General features: G+C 48.8%; 8 protein-coding genes across 10 annotated transcripts; 4 read left to right on the top strand and 4 right to left on the bottom strand.

Annotated features, from left to right (window-relative positions):
* Positions 1-216: 216 nt before the first annotated feature.
* On the bottom strand, positions 217-1,190 carry FOXG_15228 (uncharacterized protein). The gene has a single exon (XM_018395297.1). It carries the CDS (start codon positions 948-950, stop codon positions 435-437), a length of 516 nt encoding a protein of 171 aa, XP_018255126.1. The 5' UTR covers positions 951-1,190; the 3' UTR covers positions 217-434.
* A 722-nt stretch (positions 1,191-1,912) lies between these two features.
* On the bottom strand, positions 1,913-3,159 carry FOXG_15229 (uncharacterized protein; the record flags this gene model as incomplete). 2 transcript variants are annotated; one of them, XM_018395298.1, is made up of 2 exons in its annotated part: positions 3,066-3,159; positions 1,913-2,993 (listed from the first exon to the last, which is right to left on the bottom strand). In XM_018395298.1, exon 2 carries the CDS (start codon positions 2,855-2,857, stop codon positions 2,042-2,044), a length of 816 nt encoding a protein of 271 aa, XP_018255127.1. In that variant the 5' UTR covers positions 2,858-2,993; positions 3,066-3,159. The 2 variants fall into 2 exon arrangements, with proteins under 2 accessions (XP_018255127.1, XP_018255128.1); XM_018395299.1 differs by having other exon boundaries at positions 2,042-2,993; positions 3,052-3,116.
* An 838-nt stretch (positions 3,160-3,997) lies between these two features.
* FOXG_15230 (uncharacterized protein) lies at positions 3,998-8,907 on the top strand. Its single transcript, XM_018395300.1, has 7 exons — positions 3,998-4,419; positions 4,466-4,585; positions 4,634-4,739; positions 4,792-7,267; positions 7,319-7,736; positions 7,785-8,084; positions 8,140-8,907. Exons 1-7 carry the CDS (start codon positions 4,282-4,284, stop codon positions 8,860-8,862), a joined length of 4,281 nt encoding a protein of 1,426 aa, XP_018255129.1. The 5' UTR covers positions 3,998-4,281; the 3' UTR covers positions 8,863-8,907.
* Positions 8,908-10,287: 1,380 nt separating this feature from the next.
* Positions 10,288-13,301, top strand: FOXG_15231 (uncharacterized protein; the record flags this gene model as incomplete). Its single annotated transcript, XM_018395301.1, has 3 exons — positions 10,288-11,584; positions 12,193-13,161; positions 13,228-13,301. 3 exons carry the CDS (start codon positions 10,288-10,290, stop codon positions 13,299-13,301), a joined length of 2,340 nt encoding a protein of 779 aa, XP_018255130.1.
* Positions 13,302-15,468: 2,167 nt separating this feature from the next.
* Positions 15,469-16,105, top strand: FOXG_15233 (uncharacterized protein; the record flags this gene model as incomplete). Its single annotated transcript, XM_018395302.1, is given in 4 exon segments — positions 15,469-15,639; positions 15,693-15,769; positions 15,783-15,914; positions 15,961-16,105. The coding sequence occupies 4 exon segments, from the start codon at positions 15,469-15,471 to the stop codon at positions 16,103-16,105; spliced, it is 525 nt and encodes a 174-aa protein (XP_018255131.1).
* Positions 16,106-16,189: 84 nt separating this feature from the next.
* On the bottom strand, positions 16,190-17,671 carry FOXG_15234 (uncharacterized protein). 2 transcript variants are annotated; one of them, XM_018395303.1, is made up of 3 exons: positions 17,528-17,671; positions 17,378-17,476; positions 16,190-17,325 (listed from the first exon to the last, which is right to left on the bottom strand). In XM_018395303.1, exons 1-3 carry the CDS (start codon positions 17,594-17,596, stop codon positions 16,306-16,308), a joined length of 1,188 nt encoding a protein of 395 aa, XP_018255132.1. In that variant the 5' UTR covers positions 17,597-17,671; the 3' UTR covers positions 16,190-16,305. The 2 variants fall into 2 exon arrangements, with proteins under 2 accessions (XP_018255132.1, XP_018255133.1); XM_018395304.1 differs by having other exon boundaries at positions 17,378-17,480.
* Positions 17,672-17,786: 115 nt separating this feature from the next.
* On the bottom strand, positions 17,787-20,512 carry FOXG_15235 (uncharacterized protein). Its single transcript, XM_018395305.1, has 8 exons — positions 20,139-20,512; positions 20,003-20,072; positions 19,527-19,897; positions 19,101-19,478; positions 18,988-19,045; positions 18,748-18,937; positions 18,357-18,696; positions 17,787-18,298 (listed from the first exon to the last, which is right to left on the bottom strand). Exons 1-8 carry the CDS (start codon positions 20,495-20,497, stop codon positions 17,893-17,895), a joined length of 2,172 nt encoding a protein of 723 aa, XP_018255134.1. The 5' UTR covers positions 20,498-20,512; the 3' UTR covers positions 17,787-17,892.
* FOXG_15236 (uncharacterized protein) lies at positions 20,048-22,846 on the top strand. Its single transcript, XM_018395306.1, has 3 exons — positions 20,048-21,475; positions 21,526-22,206; positions 22,254-22,846. Exons 1-3 carry the CDS (start codon positions 20,761-20,763, stop codon positions 22,637-22,639), a joined length of 1,782 nt encoding a protein of 593 aa, XP_018255135.1. The 5' UTR covers positions 20,048-20,760; the 3' UTR covers positions 22,640-22,846.
* Positions 22,847-23,350: the final 504 nt, after the last annotated feature.

The following is a 23,350-nucleotide window of genomic DNA, read 5'->3' on the forward strand; positions in this document are numbered from 1 at the left end:
TTTTTGGAACAAAAAAATGATTCCGGGAACACAGCTTTGATCAAGTCATTCCCCCTGCATTTCGCTCTGGCTGACGGCCATCGTACAGGAGGGGGCACAGCAACCCTGCCAATCCTTCATAGGGCATTCAATTAAGCTTAACAGAATCAGCTCAGCCGCCCAAATTTCCGCGCAAAGCGTTCCGATGGAACCTCTTTCTACAACGACCGAGCAAACGCAGTATCTTGCACCAAGAACGGCTAAAAGCGTTGCCGCATTTTTATTCATAGACGAAACAGGCTGTGGTGATTTGCAACTCACACTCTCTGAATGTTCTGCCGTGCTATCACTCGCTCTCCAGACGTCGCGCCCCAACATGCTGTCGCCGTAAAGATAAGTACCATGCTCCGCGCGATTCATTATCTTCCAAAAAAATCCTCCTCGAGGTCATACTTCTAAAATCCCAAGGTGGCCCAGAGCGCAAGTCCACCAACGACCCACGGAAACATCATCCTCAAAGCCATTTGCGCATTGAACTCCTGCATGAGGTCCAAGACATTCTTCGCACTGGCCTTTAAAGGCTCATTCTCAGTAGACGTAGAGTCCGCAATTGCCAGAAGCTTGTAAGACGGGCCAAGCATCACCTTTCGCACCCAGATCCAACCGAGGGGCATGAGTCCTCCTGCAGTAGCCCAGATCTTCCAAGGCAAAGCAGAGCTGTTTTCCTTGTACTCTCCGTAGGCAATAGTGCCGATCACAATAATTGTGGTCAGGTCAACCCATGGCACGGTCGCTGACATAGACCAGTAAAAGTACTCCCATTGCTTTGCAGCATCTTTGGGCGACTTTTGGATTGTTGGGTAGATTGAGGGAAGTAGACGGTAACCTGATGTCATGGTACCGCCGTTGATGAGACTGCCAGCAATGGCGATCCCTTTGAGGGCTGGGAGATAGGCGTGAAGGGAAGACATGTTTGTGTGTTTATTGAAGGGTGTTTTGGGGAAGTGATGACGAGAAAGAAGCTGTTTGTAGCGATGTTTGAGATGCAGTGAAAAGGAATGAATAAAATACTTGTCTGGTGGTGGTGTTGGATGTTTACGTCTGCAATCGAAAGAAGAACCCGTTGTTATAGTAAGCTAGCCTTGAACAATAACGAGGGAAGAGCCAGCATTTACATTACAAAGCTTCATGCATGGAAACCACTGGACAAGTTGTTATCGTACTGTAAGCCAAACTGGCATTCATCATAATACACAGTTGAGGCCCTGGTTGCGTATGGTCTTTTGGATCTTTACTCGTTAAGGAATTCCAGCTGAGAGTATACTGGAAGTTTGCAGTGCGCCACTGGGCGAGCCGTTGACCGGTTGAAGGTTCAATGTGATAATTGGATGGTCAGCGGAGAGAGCTGAAAATCTCAACGTAGCTGTATCTAAGGATAACAAACGATGATTCACAATTCACTCACTGCCATGTTCACTTGAACTGAGACATCTACAATCCCCAAGACATTCTTGGCTGCAGCATGGACAGCGTTCAGGGTTGCAATATTGGCTTTAGCGCCTACCCCGGCCTGCATTAGTTTTTGCAATAGTTAGTTACCCCTCAGCGCTAGCTCGCTGTAAGCCGTCCTCTGCTCGTCTTTGGCTTAGTACTATTTCTGTGGCTGGCTGGCTATTGATGAGCCGTGGAATTTGAGCATTTGTAGACTTCTCAGAAAAATGGTATCTTTCCAAAAGTCCATTTGGTCCGAAAGAAGATAAGGCTCATATTGAGGCTTCTGAAATTGAGGCCCTCCAAGCGGCTGATCATTATGGAGTATAGACAAAGCTATCTTGGGAGATTTTCTCGAGATATGGAGTATTGGTAGTTATGCACCTTGTCTTAGGCAGTTCCCAATTAATCATGATGTTTAGAAAGGAAAGGTTGCACGTGAGCTCATTCGACCTTCTGCAAGCCTTGGCGACTGAATTTATTATTTTGCTCTCAACTGATTTATTACTCACAAGTAGAATCAGACATGTATAGAATTGTAAAATTAATGATACGATCAATGACATGATAGCTAGAACTCCACGCCAACAGCATTGACCAACTTCTTGACAGCACCAAAGAACTCGACAAGACCCATTGTCCACCATGATCTCCTCTTCCAGCCTTCCTCAATAGGCAGTCTCTCGTCTTCAAAGATAGCTTTGACATACTTGACGGGAATCGTCTTTCCATCTCCAAAACAGCCCATCATCAGTGCGATTTGGCCGCAGTTGACCTGATGTTCAGCTGGTCCATAAACCAACTCTGGATTATCCTCCAGTTGACGTGAGATGCGGGCTTTGATGAACCGGGCAAGGTCTTCAATCGTGAGCGTTTCACCATCAAAAGAATAGTCCAACATCTCTTCGATCAAGTCTTGTTGAGGATCATTGTTTCCTTGCTTCTGGGCAATGTCTCGTCTTGACAGGGAGATGTCATGCTCAATAGCACCGTGAGAAGCAAGATCAACAAGATTGAGATACTTCTTTCCATCACTAATCTGTTTCGCATTCCAGCAACCGAAATAGTCGAAGAAGGAGTAAGGATTCTTGATGAGGGACCAAATCCTCTGCCATGTGCCAACAGGCTTTTTCATGTATGCTTTGGCTGGGTTTTGGTACTCAAAGTAGGTGGGAATGGCAAAGACAGAGCCGAGGAGAGGACTCATGCCGACGTGTTTCATTGAGGCGTTGAGATCATCCATGAAAATGCCACGTCCGCTGCGCTCAAGATAGCCATGGTTTGCAAGGGCATTCACGACGGGGCATGGACTTCTGCTGGCATTGGGAGGAGCCTTTGCAAATTCTCCAACTGCGGGTGAAGGAGGCATTGGAACGATGAATGACATGGACTTTGAGGCTCGTGAAGTGATGGAGGTTGAACAAGGGAAGGCAAATGAACTGATTTCGCAACGGCGGAAATTTGAAAGACGTGGGAGTAATGTTGCTTGAATCAATTTGAGCTGTTATACAACAACGAGGAAGCTGTAAGGTCATTAGCCAACCTCTCTTATCATTGACCAGTGGTTTCGAGGTTGAGTACACTGGAGTCCAGACCTGTAGGCTGTAGCGTGGTATTTGTGGCGCCCAGTTGAGCGCTGAGCATTTCCAATAGTCCCATGATTAGCCGTACTACTAAAGCCAGAGTTTGAGACATCGGATGTACGTAGGAGGACCAAAAAGAATTGGATGCAAGAGCTGCATTACTGCTTACGTCTGGTGGCTTGCTGAAACTGGCAACTTGTTCACTCAGTTGGGTAAACTTGCTGCAGCTAGGTTTCTCCTCACCGGCGCACGGTACCAGCAGGGGACGACGGCCTCACGATAAGCGCCGAATACCTGACCGGTTGATAACCGGGTTACGGGATAGTCCTTGGCGCATTAGTGCACAACACAACTGCAACTGCTCAGGCCACACGGCGTTTGGCGGCCCTGAAACCACTGGAAGAGGAATGTGATGATGCTGATCTCACCAACGGCTGATGATGCACGCGTTTTCAGCTCCAGAGGTGGCCTGAGCACTTCTGCTTTAGTCTGAACAAGGCGCTATTTTGAGCCCTTTAGCGGTCAGCCAGCCGCAACGGGCCGTGTGGAGAGTTTAGTGGGTGAATTTGCAAGTGGCTGAGCGGGGAATGTGATAACGGTCCGGTATTGGGCTACAGCCGTGATAACCGCTGCTCGTATGCATGCTCATGTTCAGCTCCGAACTTTGTCTTGTAATGATCCGATTTGGCCGTTCCGTGGTATACCGAAGAATCAGTTCTTTTGTGATAGCTGGAGGAGCGAATGCATGAAATCAATAGCGGCGGACTAACAAATGTCACGATGACGAATGAGCTGTACATGAATGTCAGCCACGCTGTATGCAAGGTTCGTCAGCTCGAGAGTTGAGCGGGGTTTAGCCAGAAACATAATGAATACGGTTTTCTTGGCGTCGCAGATGCCGAAATATGGATAACAATGCCCGAGAATTGGTTCTGATAGAGCGGAGTAAGCGAGGCAGGGTCTGATCGATAGCTTGTCTTCACAGTGCACTCACAATCTTCACGCTGATACCCCATCTACATGGACTGATAATAGGCCCCAGGCTGCACCAGCTCAAAGGAAGCATCGCGAAACGTTTTGTTGCTTCAAACTATCTCATTTCGTCTCATCTCCTCTTTTTCAGCTCAAAAAAGTGTACACAAGTCACTCTTACCAAGTGTACCTCCCGCTCCTATCTCCTGCTCGTGTTGTTTTTTAGTAGTACCGCAGAACCTTCCTGACAGTCATCATGAATGGCCACTCTCAACCCTCACATGAGCCTGTGATGAGCAAGCAAGATGAGGATCTGATGCAACTCACGTTGCAACTTAGAAACAAGAAAGAAGCTGAGAAGTACGCCAAGTATCACGGCGACAAACTTATTGGAGTATGTATCACTGCCGGCATTGTATCATATTTGCTGACATCTATAGAACCCCATTGTTCCCAAGGTTGGCTTATGGGAAGATGTCAAATCTGTGTTCTCCAAGTCCAGTAATTGGCCCGCCTTGAAGAGAACGGCAGATGGCATCATCAAAGGCACTGGGCTTGATGTAAGTTGACCTTGTATTTTCACGAGCCTCCCATCTGACGATGCGTAGGGACAGAGTCTTGCGACGATCGCTGGCAGTCTTTCTGACTACAGTGTCCAACGCCAGAAGCTGATCAATGACCAAGTCAAGGACAAGTACGACAAGATGCTGCACCGTGAGTTTACACAAACCTAGGAGAGACTGATGACAGATGCTAATTCCTGCAGCGCCTTTGACGTACCTTGGCGATGCTTTCCAGTATAGAACTGCTGATGGCAAGTTCAACAGCGCCATGAATCCCCATCTCGGCCAAGCTGGTGCCCCATACGCCAAGACCGTCCCGTCAAAGACAGCACCATTGGGAGCTCTCCCTGATCCTTCTGATCTCTTTGACAAGCTCATGGCACGAGAAGAAGGTGGCCGAGAGAGTCAATCCGGACTCTCCGCGATGCTCATCTACCACGCAACCATCATTATCCATGACATTTTCAGAACTAACGACAACGACAAGAATATCTCTGATAGCTCGTCTTACCTCGACCTATCGCCTCTCTATGGATACACCAACGAGATGCAGCGCAAGGTTCGAGATGATAAGTACAAGCTTGGTCTACTGAAGCCTGATACTTTTGCTGAAGACCGTCTACTTCGGCAGCCACCTGGTGTCTGCATCATGCTAGTTATGTACAACCGTTATCATAACTATGCTGCAAGACAACTTCTTCGTATCAACGAAAATGGCCGCTTCAGAGTGCCCGTCATGTATGAGAAGACAAAGATTGTCTCTCTGATCATGGAGCATCTTCCTGAGAAGGACCAATACGGTCAGAAGCTTCCCTTGGATGAGAAAGTTCAGAAGATGTGCAAGCAATACGAAGATCTCTGGCGACAGGTCCGCGCAGCGAGGCCTGGCGATGCACCATACGCTCCCCCGAAGACACCCAATGAGACTGATAAGGAGAAGAAGACTCGAGAGAAAGCTGAACAGGCTCGGCACGACGCTCTGGAGGAGATTGAGAAGTTTAACAAGTCTAAGCTGAACCAAGACTTGGAAGACCTGGCCAACGATCTCAAGCTTCTTCTCAAGAAGAAGACGTTGAAGCTCAAGGATCACGATCATCAAGCCGCCAAGGACTTTGAAGCTGCATGCGACGAGTTCAAAGATGCCTGGGAAGCAGCCTGGAACAAGCAAGACGATGACCTCTTCAACACGGCTCGACTCATCACCTGCGGCATGTACATCCAGATCTCAGTCCACGACTACTTAAGAGCGCTTATGGGCTTCCATCAGTTCGACACCAACTTCACGCTTGACCCACGCGCCGACTTTGATCAGAAGAAGACGAGCCGTGGTATTGGCAACCAAGTCACGGTCGAGTTCAACCTTCTCTACCGCTTCCACTGTGCCATCTCCCGTAAGGATGAGGCATACACTGAGGACTTTATGAAGAAGGTGTTGCATTTCAGGGACCCGAGCAATACTTCTCTTCCCGAGTTTCTGGGTACTATGGCTGCTGTTAAGCAGAAGGCTGCAGAGGATCATAAGTATGGTAAGAGGGAGCCTGAGCCATGGGAGGTCACCTTTGGTATCCCAGATGACGACACAGCACCTGAAAATGGAGCTGGATCGTCTGGCAATACGTCGGACAGTGGTATTGCTTTTAACGGTGCTGCTTCCAACATCGAACCACAGAAGGTCACCAAGTCCAAGCACTTTACTCGCAACGCCATCACCAACCTCTTCGATGACAACCAGATGCTCGAGGAGCTTACTTCAGCTATGGATGACCCCATCTCAAACTTTGGACCCCGCAACGTTCCCAAGTGCCTCAAGCCCGTTGAGATCATGGGCATTCTTCAAGCTCGTCGATGGGAGTGCGGAACTTTGAATGACTTCAGAGACTTCTTTGGCCTGCCCAGACACCAGTCGTTTGAGAGTGTCACCAAGAACGTTGAGATCCAAAATGCACTTCGAGATCTTTATGAGCACCCTGACAAGATCGAGCTCTATCCCGGTATCTTCTGCGAGTCTGATGAGTACATGGGCCTGGACCCAGGTCCCAGTGAGTCAAGCTCTGCTCTTTGGTCTGCCATCTTCTCCGATGCCATCACGCTTGTTCGATCTGATCGGTTCTACACTGTTGATTGGAACACCAACTCTTTGACCTCTTGGGGCATGAAAGAGGTCACTCCCAACAACGAGGTTTGCAAGAGCTCAGTCTTCCATCGCCTACTTCAACGTGCTTTCCCAGGATGGTTCCCCTCCAACACCATCCGCTTCTTCCATCCTTTCTACACGGCCAAGCAGAATGCCATCTATGCCGAGGCTCAAGGCTATGGTGATTGGTTCAAGGAGACAGTTGATCACCCAAAGGTTGCTGTTGCTGCCCCGGTACAGAAGCCCGAGAAGCCGTGGTATCTCAGTAAGTACGATGACATCAAGATCATACTGCAAGGCGAGAAGGCCAAGAACTTCACCAACCCTGCGTATTACTACGAGGCAAACCTGCCTCAAGTAGTCAGAGACGTATTGAACCCGATACCCGCGAAGGATCCACCTACCTACTCTTCCGTGATTGATGATTATGTCAAGGACGTGGACGCAGACTTGAAGAAGTACCTTGATCAAGAGATGAGAGAGATTGTCAAGAGAGAGTCGGTCTCTATGACCAACTCGACATTCCAGATCGATGCTACTCGAGAGTGAGTTTATTTCTACCCTTTGACTCCCAGACCCCGCTGACCAACTCATAGCTTTGCCATACCCGTTGTCACTCGATACGTCGCCGATTTCCTCGGCTTTGGCAACAAGCTATTCAAGACTCCAACCGATGCCAAGGACACGTACAGCGAGAATGAGATTTATCGGCACATCACAAACTGCCAGATCTTCCTCTCGTACAACGCTGACGAGACCAAGTGGTTGCAGCGCCGTGAAGCCTTCAAGGCTTCCATGAAGAAGCTCATCGAACTGACCCAGAGAGGAACTATCTGGGAAGCTGGACAGTGGGACATCACCAGGGCGTTGTTTGGTAAGAAAGAGACTAATGCTATGCATGATCTTGGAGTCTTTGTCGCGAAACAGGTCCTTGCTTATGAGAAGGACCAGAGTAAAGCGGCTGCTATTCTTCTGCTCATTTGTCTCGACTTTGCTTATAATGCAGTCGTTTCGGTAAGTTCATTCAGTGCTCGGTTTAATAGATATGCTAACGAGCAATAGTTCACTGCTACCTTGGACGGGTACATGAGGGACCTTTATGCAGCGGCTGATGGTCGTCCGCATCTCATGCTCCTGCGCAATGACATCGGTCCACAATGGATACAAGTCCAGAAGTGTGTCTTCAGTGATAAGCCAGACGCGGATGAGCAGCTGGAGAAGATGGTACAGACAATGGCTCGAATCACCGTTCGACAGCCCATTATTCGCAAGGCTGTCGAAGAAGGCAAGTATACTTTTGCTGGTGTGAACAAAGGAAAGCAAGTTACTATCAAGGAAGGTCAAGCTGTTATCCTCGATCTTGTAAGTTCATACCACCAGATGTCTGTCCAAACTTCATACTAACTGTGTTCTGCAGGCCAAGGCGGGTGAGGAGCCTGGAGTCAAGGGCAACGCAGAGAAGCAACAGGTCTTAATGTCCCAGCTCAGCATCGCCGACAAATTTGGCGTCTTTGCACCTCGACGTGTCGCCACGATCTCTCTGACCTCAATGATCAAGTTCGTCGCTCAGATGAAGAACCCTCGTCGTGGTCACGATGCGCAGGGCAAGCTCAAGAAGATCAATCTTGACTCTACACCCGAGGGCTACGCAAATTACATGGCACCTGGACGAGTTAGCTGGATTGAGCAGCAAGTCAAGAAGCTGGACGACCATAAAGAGGCAGACGAGATCTTCACTGATGACATCCTTCGGCCCCAGACTGATACGTATCTCACCCCAACTTGGGATGAGTTTGTTCCCTTCCCCATGACGTGGAAGATTCGCTTCGACGGCTTCGGCGAATCGGATTACAAGGTTGGCACCAATGACTACGGTAGAGTCAAAACAACTCCTACGCTTCCTGATTTCTGTCCTCCGTGGTATCAGCCTCAAGGTCCGAGCACAGAAGGTGGTGCTTTTGCTTCTACCGTCTGCATTTGTGCTGATGAGGGAGCTGGAAAGGGGGAGGTTGATGAGAAGGGTGAGAAGGTTCACAAGAAGGGTTGTCCTTGCGTCGGAGGCTCGAAGAAGAAGTCTAAGCTGAAGACGGCTCAGCTATCGACTGGATGTGGATTGAGTGATAACTGTGTTCACAAGTAGTGGTCCTGTGAGTTTCTTATAATAATTGGTCTCTTGTGTAGCGGTGTGTCACTGTGCTTCACCTTTGGCCATTGTCGTTGAGGGATGTCAGATTGTCTAGCCTGCATGACTCCTCTGCTCGCCTTGGAGTTCCTGCTTAAGGTCAACGTAAATACCTGCTGAAATTCGCCAAAACTTTACCTCTGTTACCACGAAGATGCCTAAGCCACTTCATCAATTGGAAGAATTTTACGAGACAGCCTATCGCAAGTTCTGTGTTGGATTTGACCGAGCCACGATATTCGGTAGCCATATACCGAAGTCGGCGTTTATCTTAATCCATGTGATATAATTGCCAATATTTCACTTTTCCCTATTGAGATGCGCAGCCTTCTTCGGCATTTGCCCTTATTTATACGACATGTGGGATGGGCTGTGCATTATCTATTCGTTACGACAAGTGGGTTGACATGACTCGAGCCAAGGTCGCTGACAGCTTGGCAGGGGAAAATCATACTATGGACTCGGCTGGACGCATAATGGATGGGGCTTAGTGGACAAGCCGGGTTAGCTTTTGCTGTTTGCTAATTCAGCTACATTGTTAATTCATTCTGTAATGCTTGATTGCGTCCAGGATTATGTGCAAGATGCCTCGACCCTATGCTGAAAATGAACGAATAAACTGTGCACATACCGCTAAAGCCCTCGTTTCCACAACCAAATTTTATCATACAAATCTTCTCGACTTGAATGAATATTAGAGAAAGAGTGAGCTTGAATCACATGCAATACATAGGATATTTCCTTGTTGATCTATCCCTCAGTCCATATCTCTTGTACAGGTTAGATGAGCTTTGGTGGGCTGCCAAGCTAAGTAACAACCCATTTTCGGGTTTAGCGCTAAGCGAGAGCGCCTACAACTACTTAATCCGTCCTAGCTCTTCCGCGCAAACAACGCCAAGAACCATGGGAGATCTGCACGAAGCTAGGATGATCCTCGTGAATCTCCTCTTTCTGAGGGGAACCTCGGATATGACACAAAGCCGGCCAGGATTAAGCATAAGAGGCTCACGAGATAGAAGGCGGGGAGCACATTAGAGTTCACAGCCGGACAAGCCTTTCGTAATTGATGAACCAGACCGACCAATGCTATCGCAAGACGTGGGGGCAGTTTATACGATTGACCGTGTCGGAAGCTTCTGTGGTTATTCCAGGGCCTCTAACTTCCTGATGTAGTAGCACTACCCCATAGTTCCCGAACTCTAAATGACACATCGGTGGTAATAGCGGGGATAGATAACGGCAATTACACTGAGGAGAGTTTGTATGGGAATAAACAGTTGCCAGAGTATAAATAAGAGCAGCCACTCCCGGTGAAAATAACTTTGTCACAAACTTTAGCAACCCTGATAGTTTTGATTGAGTTTTGACAATCACACCGTCACTATGTTACCAAAGTTTCTCACAAACATCCTTGTTTCAGGCGCTCTCGTTGCTGCCGCCACCCAAGATCCCCTTCAGCCTAACCAGTGCGACGTTACCTGCCAGCTTGCATACCGCAAGGCTCTCGCTCTTGAGTCCAGCCGCTGGGTCAACCAAAACGTCTCCACAGACGACTTCTACTCCAACCCGTCTAATCTTTCCGACTACTCTGCTGGTGATCTTGTGAAATGGGAAAATGTTCCCGCTGATCAAGCCTCCAAGAGGTGGACCCTTCCCGGCGGAGTATCCATTTCTCGATTCTTCTATATCACCGAGGACATTGATGGAAAGCCCATTCCAGCCACTGGGTTTGTTTTGACACCTTACTCAAACCCACTCGGTAACGACAAGCCTTTCCGTACACTTGTTTGGACTCATGGAACTGCTGGTGGTACGCGTCAATGTGCGCCGTCAAATCACCGAGCTCTCTATTATGAGTGGTCAGGCCCTTTTGCTCTTGTTCAGCAAGGCTATGTCGTGATTGCCCCCGACTATGCTGGTCAAGGCAGTGACATTCCTCAGGGTTTTATGTATGAGTCTGGTGCACTTCACGCTGGAGATGTCAGCTTTGGACTCCAGGCTGCGCGCAAGGCTCTTGGAAAGCGCATCACCAAGGAATGGGTCGTTATTGGACATAGTGAGGGTGGCATGACTGCATGGAGGACTGACGAGCGAGAGGCCAAGCCCGGCAAAGCCACGGGCGGCTTCCTCGGCGCTGTCGCAATTGCTCCAGCTCTCCAACCCATCAAGCTCATCCCCGAATCCTTCCGCCGGGCAAAGGATGGCCCAGCTGGCGATGTTGTCTCTATCTTCCTCCTCCAGTCTATCTCACGCCTCTTCCCCTCCATCAAGGTCGAAGACTACGTCACCGACATTGTCCTCAGCCGCATCGCCCTCGCAGACCAGGGCTGTATTATCACAGGAGGTACACTCTATGGTAGCCTGACCGTGAAACAACTGTACAAGAACACCAGCTGGATCGAGCATCCCGACTTCGTTGACTGGCAGAAGCGTTACAACGGCGCTGGAGAACACCCCCTCGCGGCTCCCATGCTTGTCATTCAGGGGGACGATGACATTCTGACATACGCTGAATATGCCGAAGAGGATTTCAATGCCACTTGCAAGAAGTACCCTGAGTCGACTGCTGAGTATAGGCTTTACCACAAGACGGATCATGGTCTTGCTCTTTCGGTTTCTATGGCTGACTTTTTCCCGTGGATTGAGGACCGTTTCAACAAGGTCAAGCTGAACAAGGGTTGTAAGAAGACTGTTATTAAGCCGGTCACTGATAACTTTGGGCTTACCAGCCAGGACTGGCAGGTAGCGCTGTGAAACCGAAGACATTGGTGTAGTGAGATCTGACTCTCGAGTCGTTGAGGCCCTGGAGGGGTAGCGTTCTTTTATTTTGTACCTATTTATGCAGCCTTGTTTATTATATACAGACGGCCCTCGACGAATAAATATCTGCATCTCACTTGTTGCTAAATCAGTGACAAGAACTGTTTTTCAACCAAGAGGTCTTGTAGTAGAAAGCTATGTATCAGCTTCGCCTAAAGGAAGCATGCCTTGATATGTTCCAAGTTTACACAACGCTGTAAAAGGTGAGATATGATTTCAAAATATTTTTTGCCGATCAATTCAACATGATACCATTTGGCCAATGGCATTCTCAACGAATTGCATCTTGCTAGCTTGTTAGGTGCAAGACGTCGTTGGTGGCTTCGAACTTGTGAGGGCGGGGTACCTGGGAGGCCCACCAGATTCTTGTACCACCTAACTTTTGTTCCTTTTTCTCTGTCGCTCAAATATAACCGGTTATTTCATTTATCTTACCTGGATTTGCTCCCTCTCACTGTTGATCATAAGTTCTTACCTCTGTGTCCATGGATACTTCGTCATTAATGCTGGCCCTCCAGCTCCAGCAACAGGACCTAAACCTATGGGAACAGTCCAGAAAAGAAAAGCAGCGTGAAGGCGAAGTGACAGACTCAGATTTTGCTCTTCAGGCCAGTCGTCAAGAGCTTGAGCTGATGACGGCTCAGATCTCTGATCAAGTGCTGGCCCTCAGTATTGCAAGAGCTGTTGAGTCGGATGGCCAGCTCATCAGAGAAGCTCAGTTGGCGGAGGAGCAGGCTGTAAAAGATCGTGAATATGCCATCAGACTTTCGGGAGGCCCCAGCGCAGCAGCCAAGTCAGATGCTGAAAGTGTGAAGAAAGTCCCAAGAGTGGACGACGAGGAGGAAGATTTAATCGATATCTTGAGATCAATGAATCTGGGTGGATTTGACGATTCCACGTCGGGCCAACCTGAATCATCAAATTGGGCAGCATCACGCAAGGCGCCTCAAATGAAGGAATGCATCGCCTGCAACGACCGATTCCCGCCTCTTGCGCTCTCCCGGTCACCTTGCTCTCACGAGTATTGTCGAGAATGCATTGTGGGCCTGGTCCGTTCCTCACTTCAAGACGAGACTCTATTCCCTCCACGATGCTGCGGCCAGAACATTCCTGTCACTAAAGGTCGATGGTTCTCACCAGAGCTAGTCGGCCAGTTCCAGGCTAAGAAGTTGGAATTTGACACTCCGAATCGCACGTACTGCAGCGAGCCATCTTGCTCGACGTTCGTGCCACCACAATTTATCGCAGGCGAGACAGCGACTTGCCCCAGATGCCGTCGGCGTACCTGTGTCCACTGTAAAGGGCCATACCACACTGGTATTTGTCCGAGTGATACCGCCTCACAGCAAATCTTGGAGCTTGCGGCTGAGAATGGCTGGCAGCGGTGCTATGCTTGCCACAGAGTGGTTGAGCTAGACATTGGATGTAATCACATGAGTAAGTGGCCAAGCTGTTCTAACATCTAAATGTCCTACTAATACCTAAGCCAGCCTGTATTTGCAGAGCAGAATTCTGCTACGTTTGCGGCGAGCGTTGGAAGAATTGCGATTGCCCTCAATGGCAAGAAGAGCGGCTGACGAGAAGGGCTAATGACATTGTTGACCGAGATGACAATGCCGGTCATATGAATGCCAGGGTTCGGCAGGCTCGTGTTGAACAGGAGAGGGTGAATTTGATGGAGAACCACGAGTGCACGCACGACAGGTGGAAGGGGCGTCCTGGTCCTCGGCAATGTGAGGAATGTTACCAGGTTCTTCCCCAGTTCATTTACGAGTGTCGTCAGTGCCATATTATGGCTTGTAGGCGATGTCGATTTAACCGACTTTGAAGTTGAGGCTTGAGGCTGTATGTAGTTCAAACATTAAATATCGGAAGAATGGATCCCAGATAGACTCAGATCACAGCTCCTGGGCCATGAATTTGATGTGTATGGATTAATTATATAGTTACAATATGGTTAACGAGGTATGCTAAAGATCGTGACAGAAGAGAAGCCCAATGGTGGGCATGATAAAATGTGTCAGGTTATACACAGTTCAGAGTCCAGCCCCTACCTTGAAATCTTGTTGACCTCAGCATTTTCGTCACTGGGTCACCGGACTCATGCTATTCTTAACATCGGGGTATTTTGACTCTTCCTTCCACGCAGCCGGTGCCTTGCAAATTCTTATATCCTTCCCTCTTGCTCTGTACATCACCCTATTTTGACAGTTGTCGCAGATGTGCTCAATGTCGAATGACCACTTTGCCATATATGGAGCGACTGCTCCACAGACTGTGGTCATCAGTAGCGCCACAGCTTGTAGACTTTCATTTGTTAGCTCAGACTCTGTCAAGGTGACGTATTTCACGTACTGAGTTGTGCTGGAAGGCTTCTTCTTCACTCTTGTTTCGCTTCGGCGTAGACAGAACGGACAATCGATGGCTTCAGGTTGGTCCCCCAGGAGATGTAGAGGTGTTACGGTATTCGATCCCGGGGGAGCAGGTATGACTTCCAAACCAGAAGCATATTCGATATTTGTTTGTGGCGTTGTACTAATCATAGGTAGGTTGTCGCGATTATGGGCGTATTCCACGAGAGCAAGTTCGGGGGCATCGTGTATGACGGCCTGTGGAAGGCAATCGGAATCAGCCCGAGGAGAATGTGCTACTTCGAGTGTGCTATGGTTGCGAGAGTCGAGATCTGTTTCGGTAAGGGGGGGTAATGTGAATGACTCGGTCGATCGAGAGGTTATTGGTGTCATGGCCATTGGGGACACGGAGACATTGAAAGCAACGGGGCTGGAGGTTGTTGTCATAGGCGACACAAAACCATCTGTTGTGAGAGGGTCTGTTGTAGTTGCCTCTGAGTAACTTGGTGGTGGTAGAGGACTGTTCATGTTAATCGAGGACATGTAGAAGGCAAATATGCTTCTTACCCTGCCGGGACATGGTACAGTTGCCGGTCTTTAGAGTCCATTATGAGGGAAAGAAATATGAGACAAGTGACAAAACTTGGCAGCATTCCACTAGGAAGAGCAGGAGACAAGATATTTAACTAGCTCAATGCAGCCTCGAGCACCCCGGCCCATTAGGCTGATGTGTTCGGATTCGACGGAGCTTCTCATCAAGCGATCCTCCAACTAGCAATCGTGTCGAGGCCCTACGAGGCGAAGTTTAGATTAAAGTGAAACTTTATGGCAATTCGGCCACGCGTAGCGTGCGCAATGGTCAACACTAGAGCCGTAATGCAATTTGAAATCATGCCGCAGCTGCCACTAACCGGCACAACCCGGTACCGAGACCGAAACCGAGAGCGGCACCGAAACCCCTAAACCAATCAAAACATGGTTGCTTCATGAGATAAAGACGATCAAAAAGTCCCAGGCTGGGCCTTGAGCCTGGGGTTGTCTTTGCTGACATTTTTGAGATTCCAACAAGCTTATTTGGTTGGATCGGGTTAAAAATAGTGCCGGTAGGGCTGGTTTTCCAGGTAGCACTATGTCTCTAAGCCTCAGAGCTCGGTTTCTCTTTTGCACTTTGCAGGTTTTCGAATACGTGTATGGGCTTTTTCAGTAACTGCCGCGTAATTAATAGAGTTGAGACTTGTTGATTCAGAATGTTTTGGTTCAATTGCGAATGTTATAAATGTTGGTCTTGCCAACAATGTCCAGCTTTATCATCATCTCAAGCCTCAACATCCTCATTCCATTGTAATCATACTACCGCCTCTTTTTCTTCACTGCTTTTACAAACTCTATCAAAATGACGCCTGTATTTCTCAAGAAGATGGAGCCTTTCTTCACCCTCCGTAACAAGCTTCCCCTGCAGATTGTTTTAGTCACCTTGATCATTACCGTCATCACCCTCTCAGGCGTGCGACTCATCTTGCCCAATCGGCCCCCAGGTCGCTCCACCACTATGGGTCTCGGCATGGTAAGCTTATTTTCCGACACACGATCTCTCAGATCTAACATGTTTATTGTCAGGGTGCCAAGTCCCTCATTATCCTGACCTACGAGATCCTCACCGAGCACTCTATCCGCTTCCATCGCTGGAGCAGCCTCAAGGCTTAACTTCATCCTCAATGCTATGGAGGTTGTCTTCTGGGCAGCTGTTGCTTTCATGATGATCCGGGGTAACTCTCAGCTTTGTGTCGGAACAAGCTGCGCACTGGGTTGGGTAGTCTTTGTGTTGGCTGGTTTCTTGAGGTATGTCCTTCTCAGCTCCCATGACTGATTGTGACTAACGAATCAGCCCGATATACAAGTACCTTGCTGTGGTTACCTACTTGGACTGGCGGTTCTACAAGAAGAATGGCTTTCCCCGCGGTACAAGGACAAAGAATACGGATGAATCACTCAGCACTCTCCGCTCAGACGACACCGCTTATCGCCACTGAGAAGCGATACGAAGGCTGTGATAAGGTTGAGAGGTTAAAAGAGGCACGAAGGCAGGCTGCGTCACAATATTTTGAAGGAGTTACTCGGGCTTGAACTTGGATGGAGTTATTGTTGAATTACCCATGCATTCGTTTGGTTTTTGTATTCCAGTTATTTTTCCGTTTGTTTTTGCATGTAGATGGTCTATCTCTCTTTAGAATCAATGCACTTGAGCATTTCTCTCACATTCAACAGCTGCCAAACACCATTGCAGCATTGACGACCATCGTGGTTCCATTTCATTCCGGATGTCTTGTAGGACCGGCTTCCCCCAATTCCTCATAAACCATTGAGATTTTCCAACTCGATCCAAGATGACACAATAGTGCGCGAGTACACAAAGCGCAACAGGGTGCCGCTGTCTGATGAGGTCCAGAAATCCCGAGCTTACAGACAAACACCAAGTCATGGCAATTCGCTCGTCAGGCGTAGCCGTTGCCCCGATGTGATTCTCTATCCAGGTGATTCCTGATGCGATTGATTCTTGACATATCGCAGTTGCCGTATCTTCGAAGCCATCGGGTATTACAATTTGCCGAAGCTGCGTGAGCGTGGCGTCAAGAAGAGGCGTCGAGCCAGATTGGCTTCCTTTGACGAAGAGATGCCCAATTCTGCTCTCCTTGAGCAGTGGCTCGTATCTGTTGAGGATGTCGCTCATGCCCCGAATAAGCACAAAAACATCGAGAAGATCGTCAATGCGAGGCTGTTGACCAGCATTGTGAGCGCCGAGACCAGCGAATGCCCCGATGCCCAGCAGTGAAGATGACAAAAAGATCTCCACGCAGCTCTCCTCAGTGATGCACGCGACAGCTGACCGGAGACCAGCGATAGCCTTGTTTTGATGTTGTGAGGCACAAATAGCGTAGTCTGGTCGATCTGGGTGCAGAGAGGCCAGGTGGAATGCAGATACAGACAAGACTTGGTGGAGAAGATAAACATGGCTCAGGGATAGCTTGGGCAACTCAATCTGCCATATTTGCCGAAGTTCATCTGCTCGCGGTAGGGTAAGGTATGTAGATGTCGAATACTGGTGCATCAGCTCAAGGTCCGTGAGCCATGTGCTCTGCTCTATTGACTCTTGACCTGTAACGAACTTGGCTAGGTACGGCAATGGATCCGGGCTCGCGATTGACGAGTCGGCATTTGAGCTTTTCTGACGATCATCTCTTTGGGTATCGACCTGTGTAATCAAGTCAGGGTCTGTTATATCCACATTGGTACAACCTACGGACTTTATCGGCTGAACGCCCTCGTCGTACTTCCGAAGGTTCCTGGTAGACACACGATAAGCCGTGTCTCTCGCACGCGGCGCAAGGCTGCTTCTCATCACACTGGCTAATTAGTCAGACAGTATCGACGCGTGTTGGGGTGTCCGGGCTCACCTTGACGCGTCTTTGTTTACAGCGCATGCAACCCCTTCGAGACTTTTTGTACCCCAAGCGCGGGGGCATTGTTACAGCTTTCTCGACCGTTCTTTGCTGAATGGTTTCGCTATCGCTTTCGCGATGGGCTTCGGGCGGTAAACGATTAATAGGGTTGCATGAAATGGACAAATTGAGGTTGGTCAGTGGAGATTAATTATGCCGAATTGTGAACGCTGCTTATGTAAAGCGTCGCTCAAGGTTTACGCTACATTCAGATCTGGTAAGGTGTTTTATTTATTATCGTCTAAGAGAAATAGATTAGGGTAGCCCAGTGTAAAAGAACTCTAAATCTAAGCAAGGAAAAGATTGTCTAGAACCATTTACTAGTAAATGCCTGTAAAATCTAATTGCTCCATTTGCCATCGGTCTAAAAAGTCAAATCCAATAAAATCCCCATACAAGAATGACTGATCATCCTGGGGTAAAGTCATATCCGCTTGAGCTGGTTGCAAGATATGCCCATCATTTAGAGTCTGGTCTTGGGAGATGGCCTGCATCGTGTTGATTTGCTCAGTATCGCTCGACGACGTTGGATAGAGCTTGTTCTTGGACAGTACAATCTCAAATGCAGGCAAAGCTCTCTTGATGGCAGGAGTATCTCGTATCTGGTCAAGTGCAAGCATGGTGTGCTGAACCGATATCCGAGCCATTGAGCGAATGAGGCTTGACTCTGCGGCGTCAAGAGCAGACTCTATGTGAAGCGCCAAGAGGGCAGTGATGGTGGTGATGCTGAGAAAGGAAAAAGGTCAGAAAGCTCGAGGATTTATGCATCAGAGGGAGTGCTTACAAAGTAGTGGGCAACTTTTGAATCGTGTTATTGATCATGACGCGTTTGACGATGGTATCAAGCTCAAAGATTGCCGATCTGAACCGTTGCTGTGCCCACTCGCGCAATCCGCCATCACTCATTTGCCATCTTCCACGACGCAGCAAACGACACATGATGCACTCAAAGCGATAGCTGGTGGTCAGAGCTTCTAGATGATAAATCTCACCATCTGCAAAAGAAGCCATGAGCTGCATCCTATCAGGAAGTGATGTTCGCCAGGCATCAAGCGGCAGTATTCGTTTGTGAATTTCCTCTGCTGATGGAGTTGAACTCGTGACGACAGACATGACATTCCCAACTGAGACTGATGTCAATTGCGTTGTTGTTTTTGAAGAGGGCTGAGACTTACAGATCTGGGCTAACTCGCATTGAGCTATGAGGGACACCTTTTGGGCCTGGGAGATTGGCGATAAGATACCGGACCATTGCTCAATGTCTTCAGTCTCCCAATCAGCTTCTGTCAGTGGTCTGATTGGAGGTGCATTTGCAAGCAGGCGCATGTTCTGCGTGTTGATGAAGAAATGGAAGATGTCCCTATTCTGCGACACGTTAGTCAGACATTGGAACCATAACTGCCTCTAAAACTCACATGAAGAACCCACCAGATCCTTCGGTACAACTTTTGCGATCCATCATCACGAAGACAGCTGATAAATGTGAGTAATCTCCGTGTCTGGGGACCGTGAAATGATCGCAACTTACGCATTTTGTACACCCATTTTTGAAGCACGCCGGACTGAGTTATGAAACCAATACTGAAAGTCTCTGTCAGACGGATGATCCAGGATGATGGCGCCAAGAATCATGGATCCTTGCAACATGGAAAGCGGATCCCCTTGACAATGAAAGTCATGGAAAAGTTTGGCCTTTGAGAAGAAGGATGCCTGTGCGGTTGAACGATCTGGATAGCCGCAGCCAAGAAGGACGTCATGAGTGACATAGAGACTTGCAGCTGCTGCTACAGCATGAAGCAAGAAAAGACAACAGGTCCCTAAACGATAACTCTGGATGAAGTCTGTTCGGTTCAGGATGGGTGCGAAAGGATGAACATAATCGAAGTATGCTTTGACTATGTCGTCCCTGTAATAACATTAGCTCATTTCATTGACAGTGGTGAGAAGGACTTACATAAATCGGGGAGGAGGAAGCTCGAATACTTTCTTCTTGGCAAGATACTCGTTGTCAACGTCATCGAGCTGTGGCGGTGGGTTCCAGTGATGAATTTGACTGTTGAAGCTGTCATCTGGTTCATCATTTGACTGATGATCACTTGCATCTGTCTGGGCCGCCGACGTGTCATTGACTGTGTCTTGCAGAATGTTAAGGTAGAGCAGATCAGCCTGGGCCTGACCCGGCGGACGACGATCCCTTGAGTGGGGAGTGTCGTTCCTTAAAGAACTGCCAGTATGACTTGCATGGATAGACTCTTCTACAGGATCAGAATGAGAACTGTCTGTTGTCTGTCTTGACACATTTGTTGGAAGCTGTTGTTGTCGTGGCTATGGATGTATACAACTATCAGCTTGGTACAGGCCACATGGCAGTGAACCACAGAGGATGCATCACTGCGGTGGTACGAGTGAGGCGATGAGACAGTGACTAACCGATAAAACGGAACCATTGGTATCTGGTATATTTTTCCGCGACCTAGGCGCTTCGGCATTACGCACTTTTCTAAAATACGCATCAGTAACCAAACCTCGACACGAAACTTCACTCATCAATGTTTTAAGAACTCACACAGTCCGACGTTTCCGTGCCGACAAAACACAGTCATCCGGGCATTCTCTACTAACACAGCTGCCGCAGGGAAGCCCAACGACAGCAGCATTGCACTTGATCTTGCGCGTTCTACACGGCACGCAGGCCTTGCTAATCTTGGGCGTAGACGAGGCCCGAGACGGTAGAGGCATTGGGGAATCAGATAAACGAAAATAAATGCGGTGGATATTTTCTTGTCGTGTAAGACGCCGAGATGAATGGCGGTGCGGGGTTTGGCTGATGTTGAACAAGTGTGAAATGCCGCGGGGTTTTGGCGGTGATATAAAAGGACATGGATATATTGCCGTGATCCACTTATAATTACGACAGTGGCGCATGCAGTAATAACGTGCTGTTCCGGAGCACGCCGACTGGGCTCCGGAAAATAAACTGGTCCAGCTTTTGCTTTCTAAGCCAAGGTTATAATCCCGCTTAAAACACCGCGGACAATTCGAATATTGCACGCTGGACTGTCGGCCCCCTAACCAACAATGGCAAGGGAAAGGTTGGTATTCGCTCCTTTAAGAGATGGGTGTCACGATGCCATGATCGTACGTCTGTGAGATTGTGTCAGAAACATCACAAACGAATCCCATTCACAATGGCTATCGATCCTCAACCCAGTTCTCCCTCGCTGTCCTCCGAGACTATTGCCAACGACACTATCGGCAATGACAACAATGTGAACGAACCCAGCGTCGAGCCAAAGACACAGGGGAATCAGCATACAGTACCACCTAGACTTTCTCGAATCTACAGTCAAGCGCACCATATTAGCCAGTCCTTCATCGATCAGAATTACCCAGGAGAGGGTACAACACAGGCTCCGTATCGCATCAACTTCCTCCCCGATGATACCCAAAATGCTCAGCTACTTCCCCGATGGAAGAAGTGGGCATTTGTCCTTCTCCAGTCTCTGGCATGTCTCGCAACTACATTTGCCAGTTCAGCGTATTCGGGCGGTATCAAGCAAGTCATTCGCGCGTTTGGCATCTCCCAAGAAGTCGCTACGCTTGGAATCTCCCTCTACGTCCTGGGTTTCACGTTCGGGCCTTTGATCTGGGCGCCATTGTCGGAGCTGTACGGGCGGAAGAAGGTCTTTTTCTTCACATTCATGGTTGCAACAGCATTCAGCGCTGGGGCTGCCGGAGCAGGATCCATCGCTTCTTTGCTGGTTCTGCGTTTCTTGACTGGATCTATTGGCTCTGCGCCTCTTTCGAATGCGCCAGCGCTCATTGCGGACATGTTTGACAAGTCGGAGCGAGGCTTGGCTATGTGCATGTTCTCGGGAGCCCCTTTCCTGGGACCCGCCATCGGTACGTCCACATCTCTTGTCTTGAGCCGACAAACAGCTAACAGAGCCTAGGTCCTATTGCAGGAGGCTTCCTTGGCGAGGCCGCAGGTTGGCGTTGGCTTCATGGGCTCATGGCTGCCTTCACTGGCGTCACCTGGATTGCCTGCACCGTCTTCATCCCAGAGACATACGCGCCGTACATTCTGCGCAAGCGCGCCCAGCACATGTCTAAGCTCACGGGCAAAGTGTACATCTCCACTCTAGATGCAGACAAGCCACCAAGCTCGGCTGCTCATCAGCTCAAGAACGCTCTCACCAGACCCTGGTTGCTGCTGTTCAAAGAGCCTATCGTCTTCATCACCTCCATCTATATCTCCATCATCTACGGCACCATGTACATGTGCTTCGCTGCGTTTCCCATCGTCTTTCAGAAAGGGCGAGGCTGGAGCCAAGGTATTGGTGGACTTGCCTTCACTGGTATTGTTATTGGTGTTGTTCTCTGCATTATTAGCTTTGCCTTTGAAGATAAGCGCTACGCTCGCGCTGCTCGGAAAAGAGGTGCCCCGATGGAGCCTGAAGACAGACTGCCACCAGCAATCATGGGTTCCCTTCTCATTCCCATCGGTCTCTTTTGGTTCGCTTGGACAACGTTTCCCAGTGTTCACTGGATCGTCCCTATCATCGGTACCGTGTTCTTTGCCTGGGGTCTCGTCCTTGTCTTCATGGCGCTCTTGAACTATCTCATTGACTCCTGTAAGTTCTTCCCCACGCACCATCTGAGCCTCGCTGACCAAGCACAGACGTCATCTTTGCCGCATCCATCATGGCTGCAAACTCTGCACTTCGATCACTCTTTGGTGCCGCCTTTCCTCTGTTCACAAGACAAATGTACGATGGCCTCGGAGTTCAGTGGGCTAGTTCCATCCCAGCTTTCCTCGCCCTAGCCTGTGTCCCCTTTCCCTTCCTCTTCTACAAGTACGGACGCCAGATCCGGATGAAGTGCGAGTACGCCGCAGAGGCTGCCAATGTTCTCCAAAAGATGCGGTCTCTTCACGTCACTGTGACTGAAGATGACGCCATGAACGAGGCTGAGGAGATGTGGAGGGCCAGAACGCACAACAGCCACGCATCAGCCGCTCATAGCCACGGTCATCGTCGATCTCTGAGTTATACTCGCTCTGTTTGATAGATTAGGCTTTTAGTGTAGGATGATGAGAGGAGTGAAAAGTAGTCGAGTTGAGTAACTTGGGGGTTGCTACGGAGGTAATCCCAGTTTAGACATTTCAAGACACGTCGTTGCTGCCTGTGTTCTTGCTTCTTAGACCTGATAGAAATAAAGTTGATAGAGATCGTCATATTCGTAGTAATAATTATATTCATTTATCCTTTCCCATTCACAATGAAGCCACACGTGTATTCATGACGCTTAGACGTGAAAAACATGTTCATCTACCAGTCCCCTCGCAGGCAATAGACGGATGTAACAACTTTACGCCTCTAGTCCGCTTTGCCAAGTTATGTTGAACATTTTACTCAACAACACTCGAACTTTGAATATCATCCTCCCGTGGCTCTTTTGCCCAAACCGTCAAAGAAATCTATTCATGGCTTCGTCGAGATAGATCATGGTAACTCCCTTTCCCGCGGCCTCCTTGATCAAAAGTGACGATGCAAGTTCAACCCATTTAAGGGATCCTATGCTGTTAGTATCACCTCACTCGTTGTCCGACGAGTTACATGGACTCTTTGCTGATGACACAACTCGGAGATACAAAAGTGAAAATGGATTTCATAAAGCCGAGATTAATGCAACTATTATCACCAGCATGTTCTTATGCCTAGTGCTTTCGAATTCGTTCTTGAGCCTATCGTGTGTCGTTGATTCATAATCGTTCTA

Source organism: Fusarium oxysporum, chromosome 5, assembly GCF_000149955.1.
Source record: "Fusarium oxysporum f. sp. lycopersici 4287 chromosome 5, whole genome shotgun sequence".
Taxonomy (NCBI): Eukaryota; Fungi; Ascomycota; class Sordariomycetes; order Hypocreales; family Nectriaceae; genus Fusarium; species Fusarium oxysporum.

Bases quoted from the DNA above. Each gene is read 5' to 3' on its own strand.
- FOXG_15228 (XM_018395297.1), bottom strand. From the start codon at position 950: ATGTCTTCCCTTCACGCCTATCTCCCAGCCCTCAAAGGGATCGCCATT.
- FOXG_15230 (XM_018395300.1), top strand. From the start codon at position 4,282: ATGAATGGCCACTCTCAACCCTCACATGAGCCTGTGATGAGCAAGCAA. The intron at 7,268-7,318 runs GTGAGTTTATTT...ACCAACTCATAG, and splicing joins CAGATCGATGCTACTCGAGA to CTTTGCCATACCCGTTGTCA. The intron at 7,737-7,784 runs GTAAGTTCATTC...AACGAGCAATAG, and splicing joins CTTATAATGCAGTCGTTTCG to TTCACTGCTACCTTGGACGG.
- FOXG_15234 (XM_018395303.1), bottom strand. From the start codon at position 17,596: ATGCCCCCGCGCTTGGGGTACAAAAAGTCTCGAAGGGGTTGCATGCGC. The intron at 17,477-17,527 runs GTGAGCCCGGAC...CTAATTAGCCAG, and splicing joins GTAAACAAAGACGCGTCAAG to TGTGATGAGAAGCAGCCTTG. The intron at 17,326-17,377 runs GTCCGTAGGTTG...TTGATTACACAG, and splicing joins GAGGGCGTTCAGCCGATAAA to GTCGATACCCAAAGAGATGA.
- FOXG_15235 (XM_018395305.1), bottom strand. From the start codon at position 20,497: ATGCGCCACTGTCGTAATTATAAGTGGATCACGGCAATATATCCATGT. The intron at 19,898-20,002 runs GTTAGTCACTGT...ATACATCCATAG, and splicing joins CCAATGGTTCCGTTTTATCG to CCACGACAACAACAGCTTCC. The intron at 18,299-18,356 runs GTAAGCACTCCC...TTCCTTTCTCAG, and splicing joins CAAAAGTTGCCCACTACTTT to CATCACCACCATCACTGCCC.
- FOXG_15236 (XM_018395306.1), top strand. From the start codon at position 20,761: ATGGCTATCGATCCTCAACCCAGTTCTCCCTCGCTGTCCTCCGAGACT. The intron at 21,476-21,525 runs GTACGTCCACAT...AACAGAGCCTAG, and splicing joins TTTCCTGGGACCCGCCATCG to GTCCTATTGCAGGAGGCTTC. The intron at 22,207-22,253 runs GTAAGTTCTTCC...GACCAAGCACAG, and splicing joins GAACTATCTCATTGACTCCT to ACGTCATCTTTGCCGCATCC.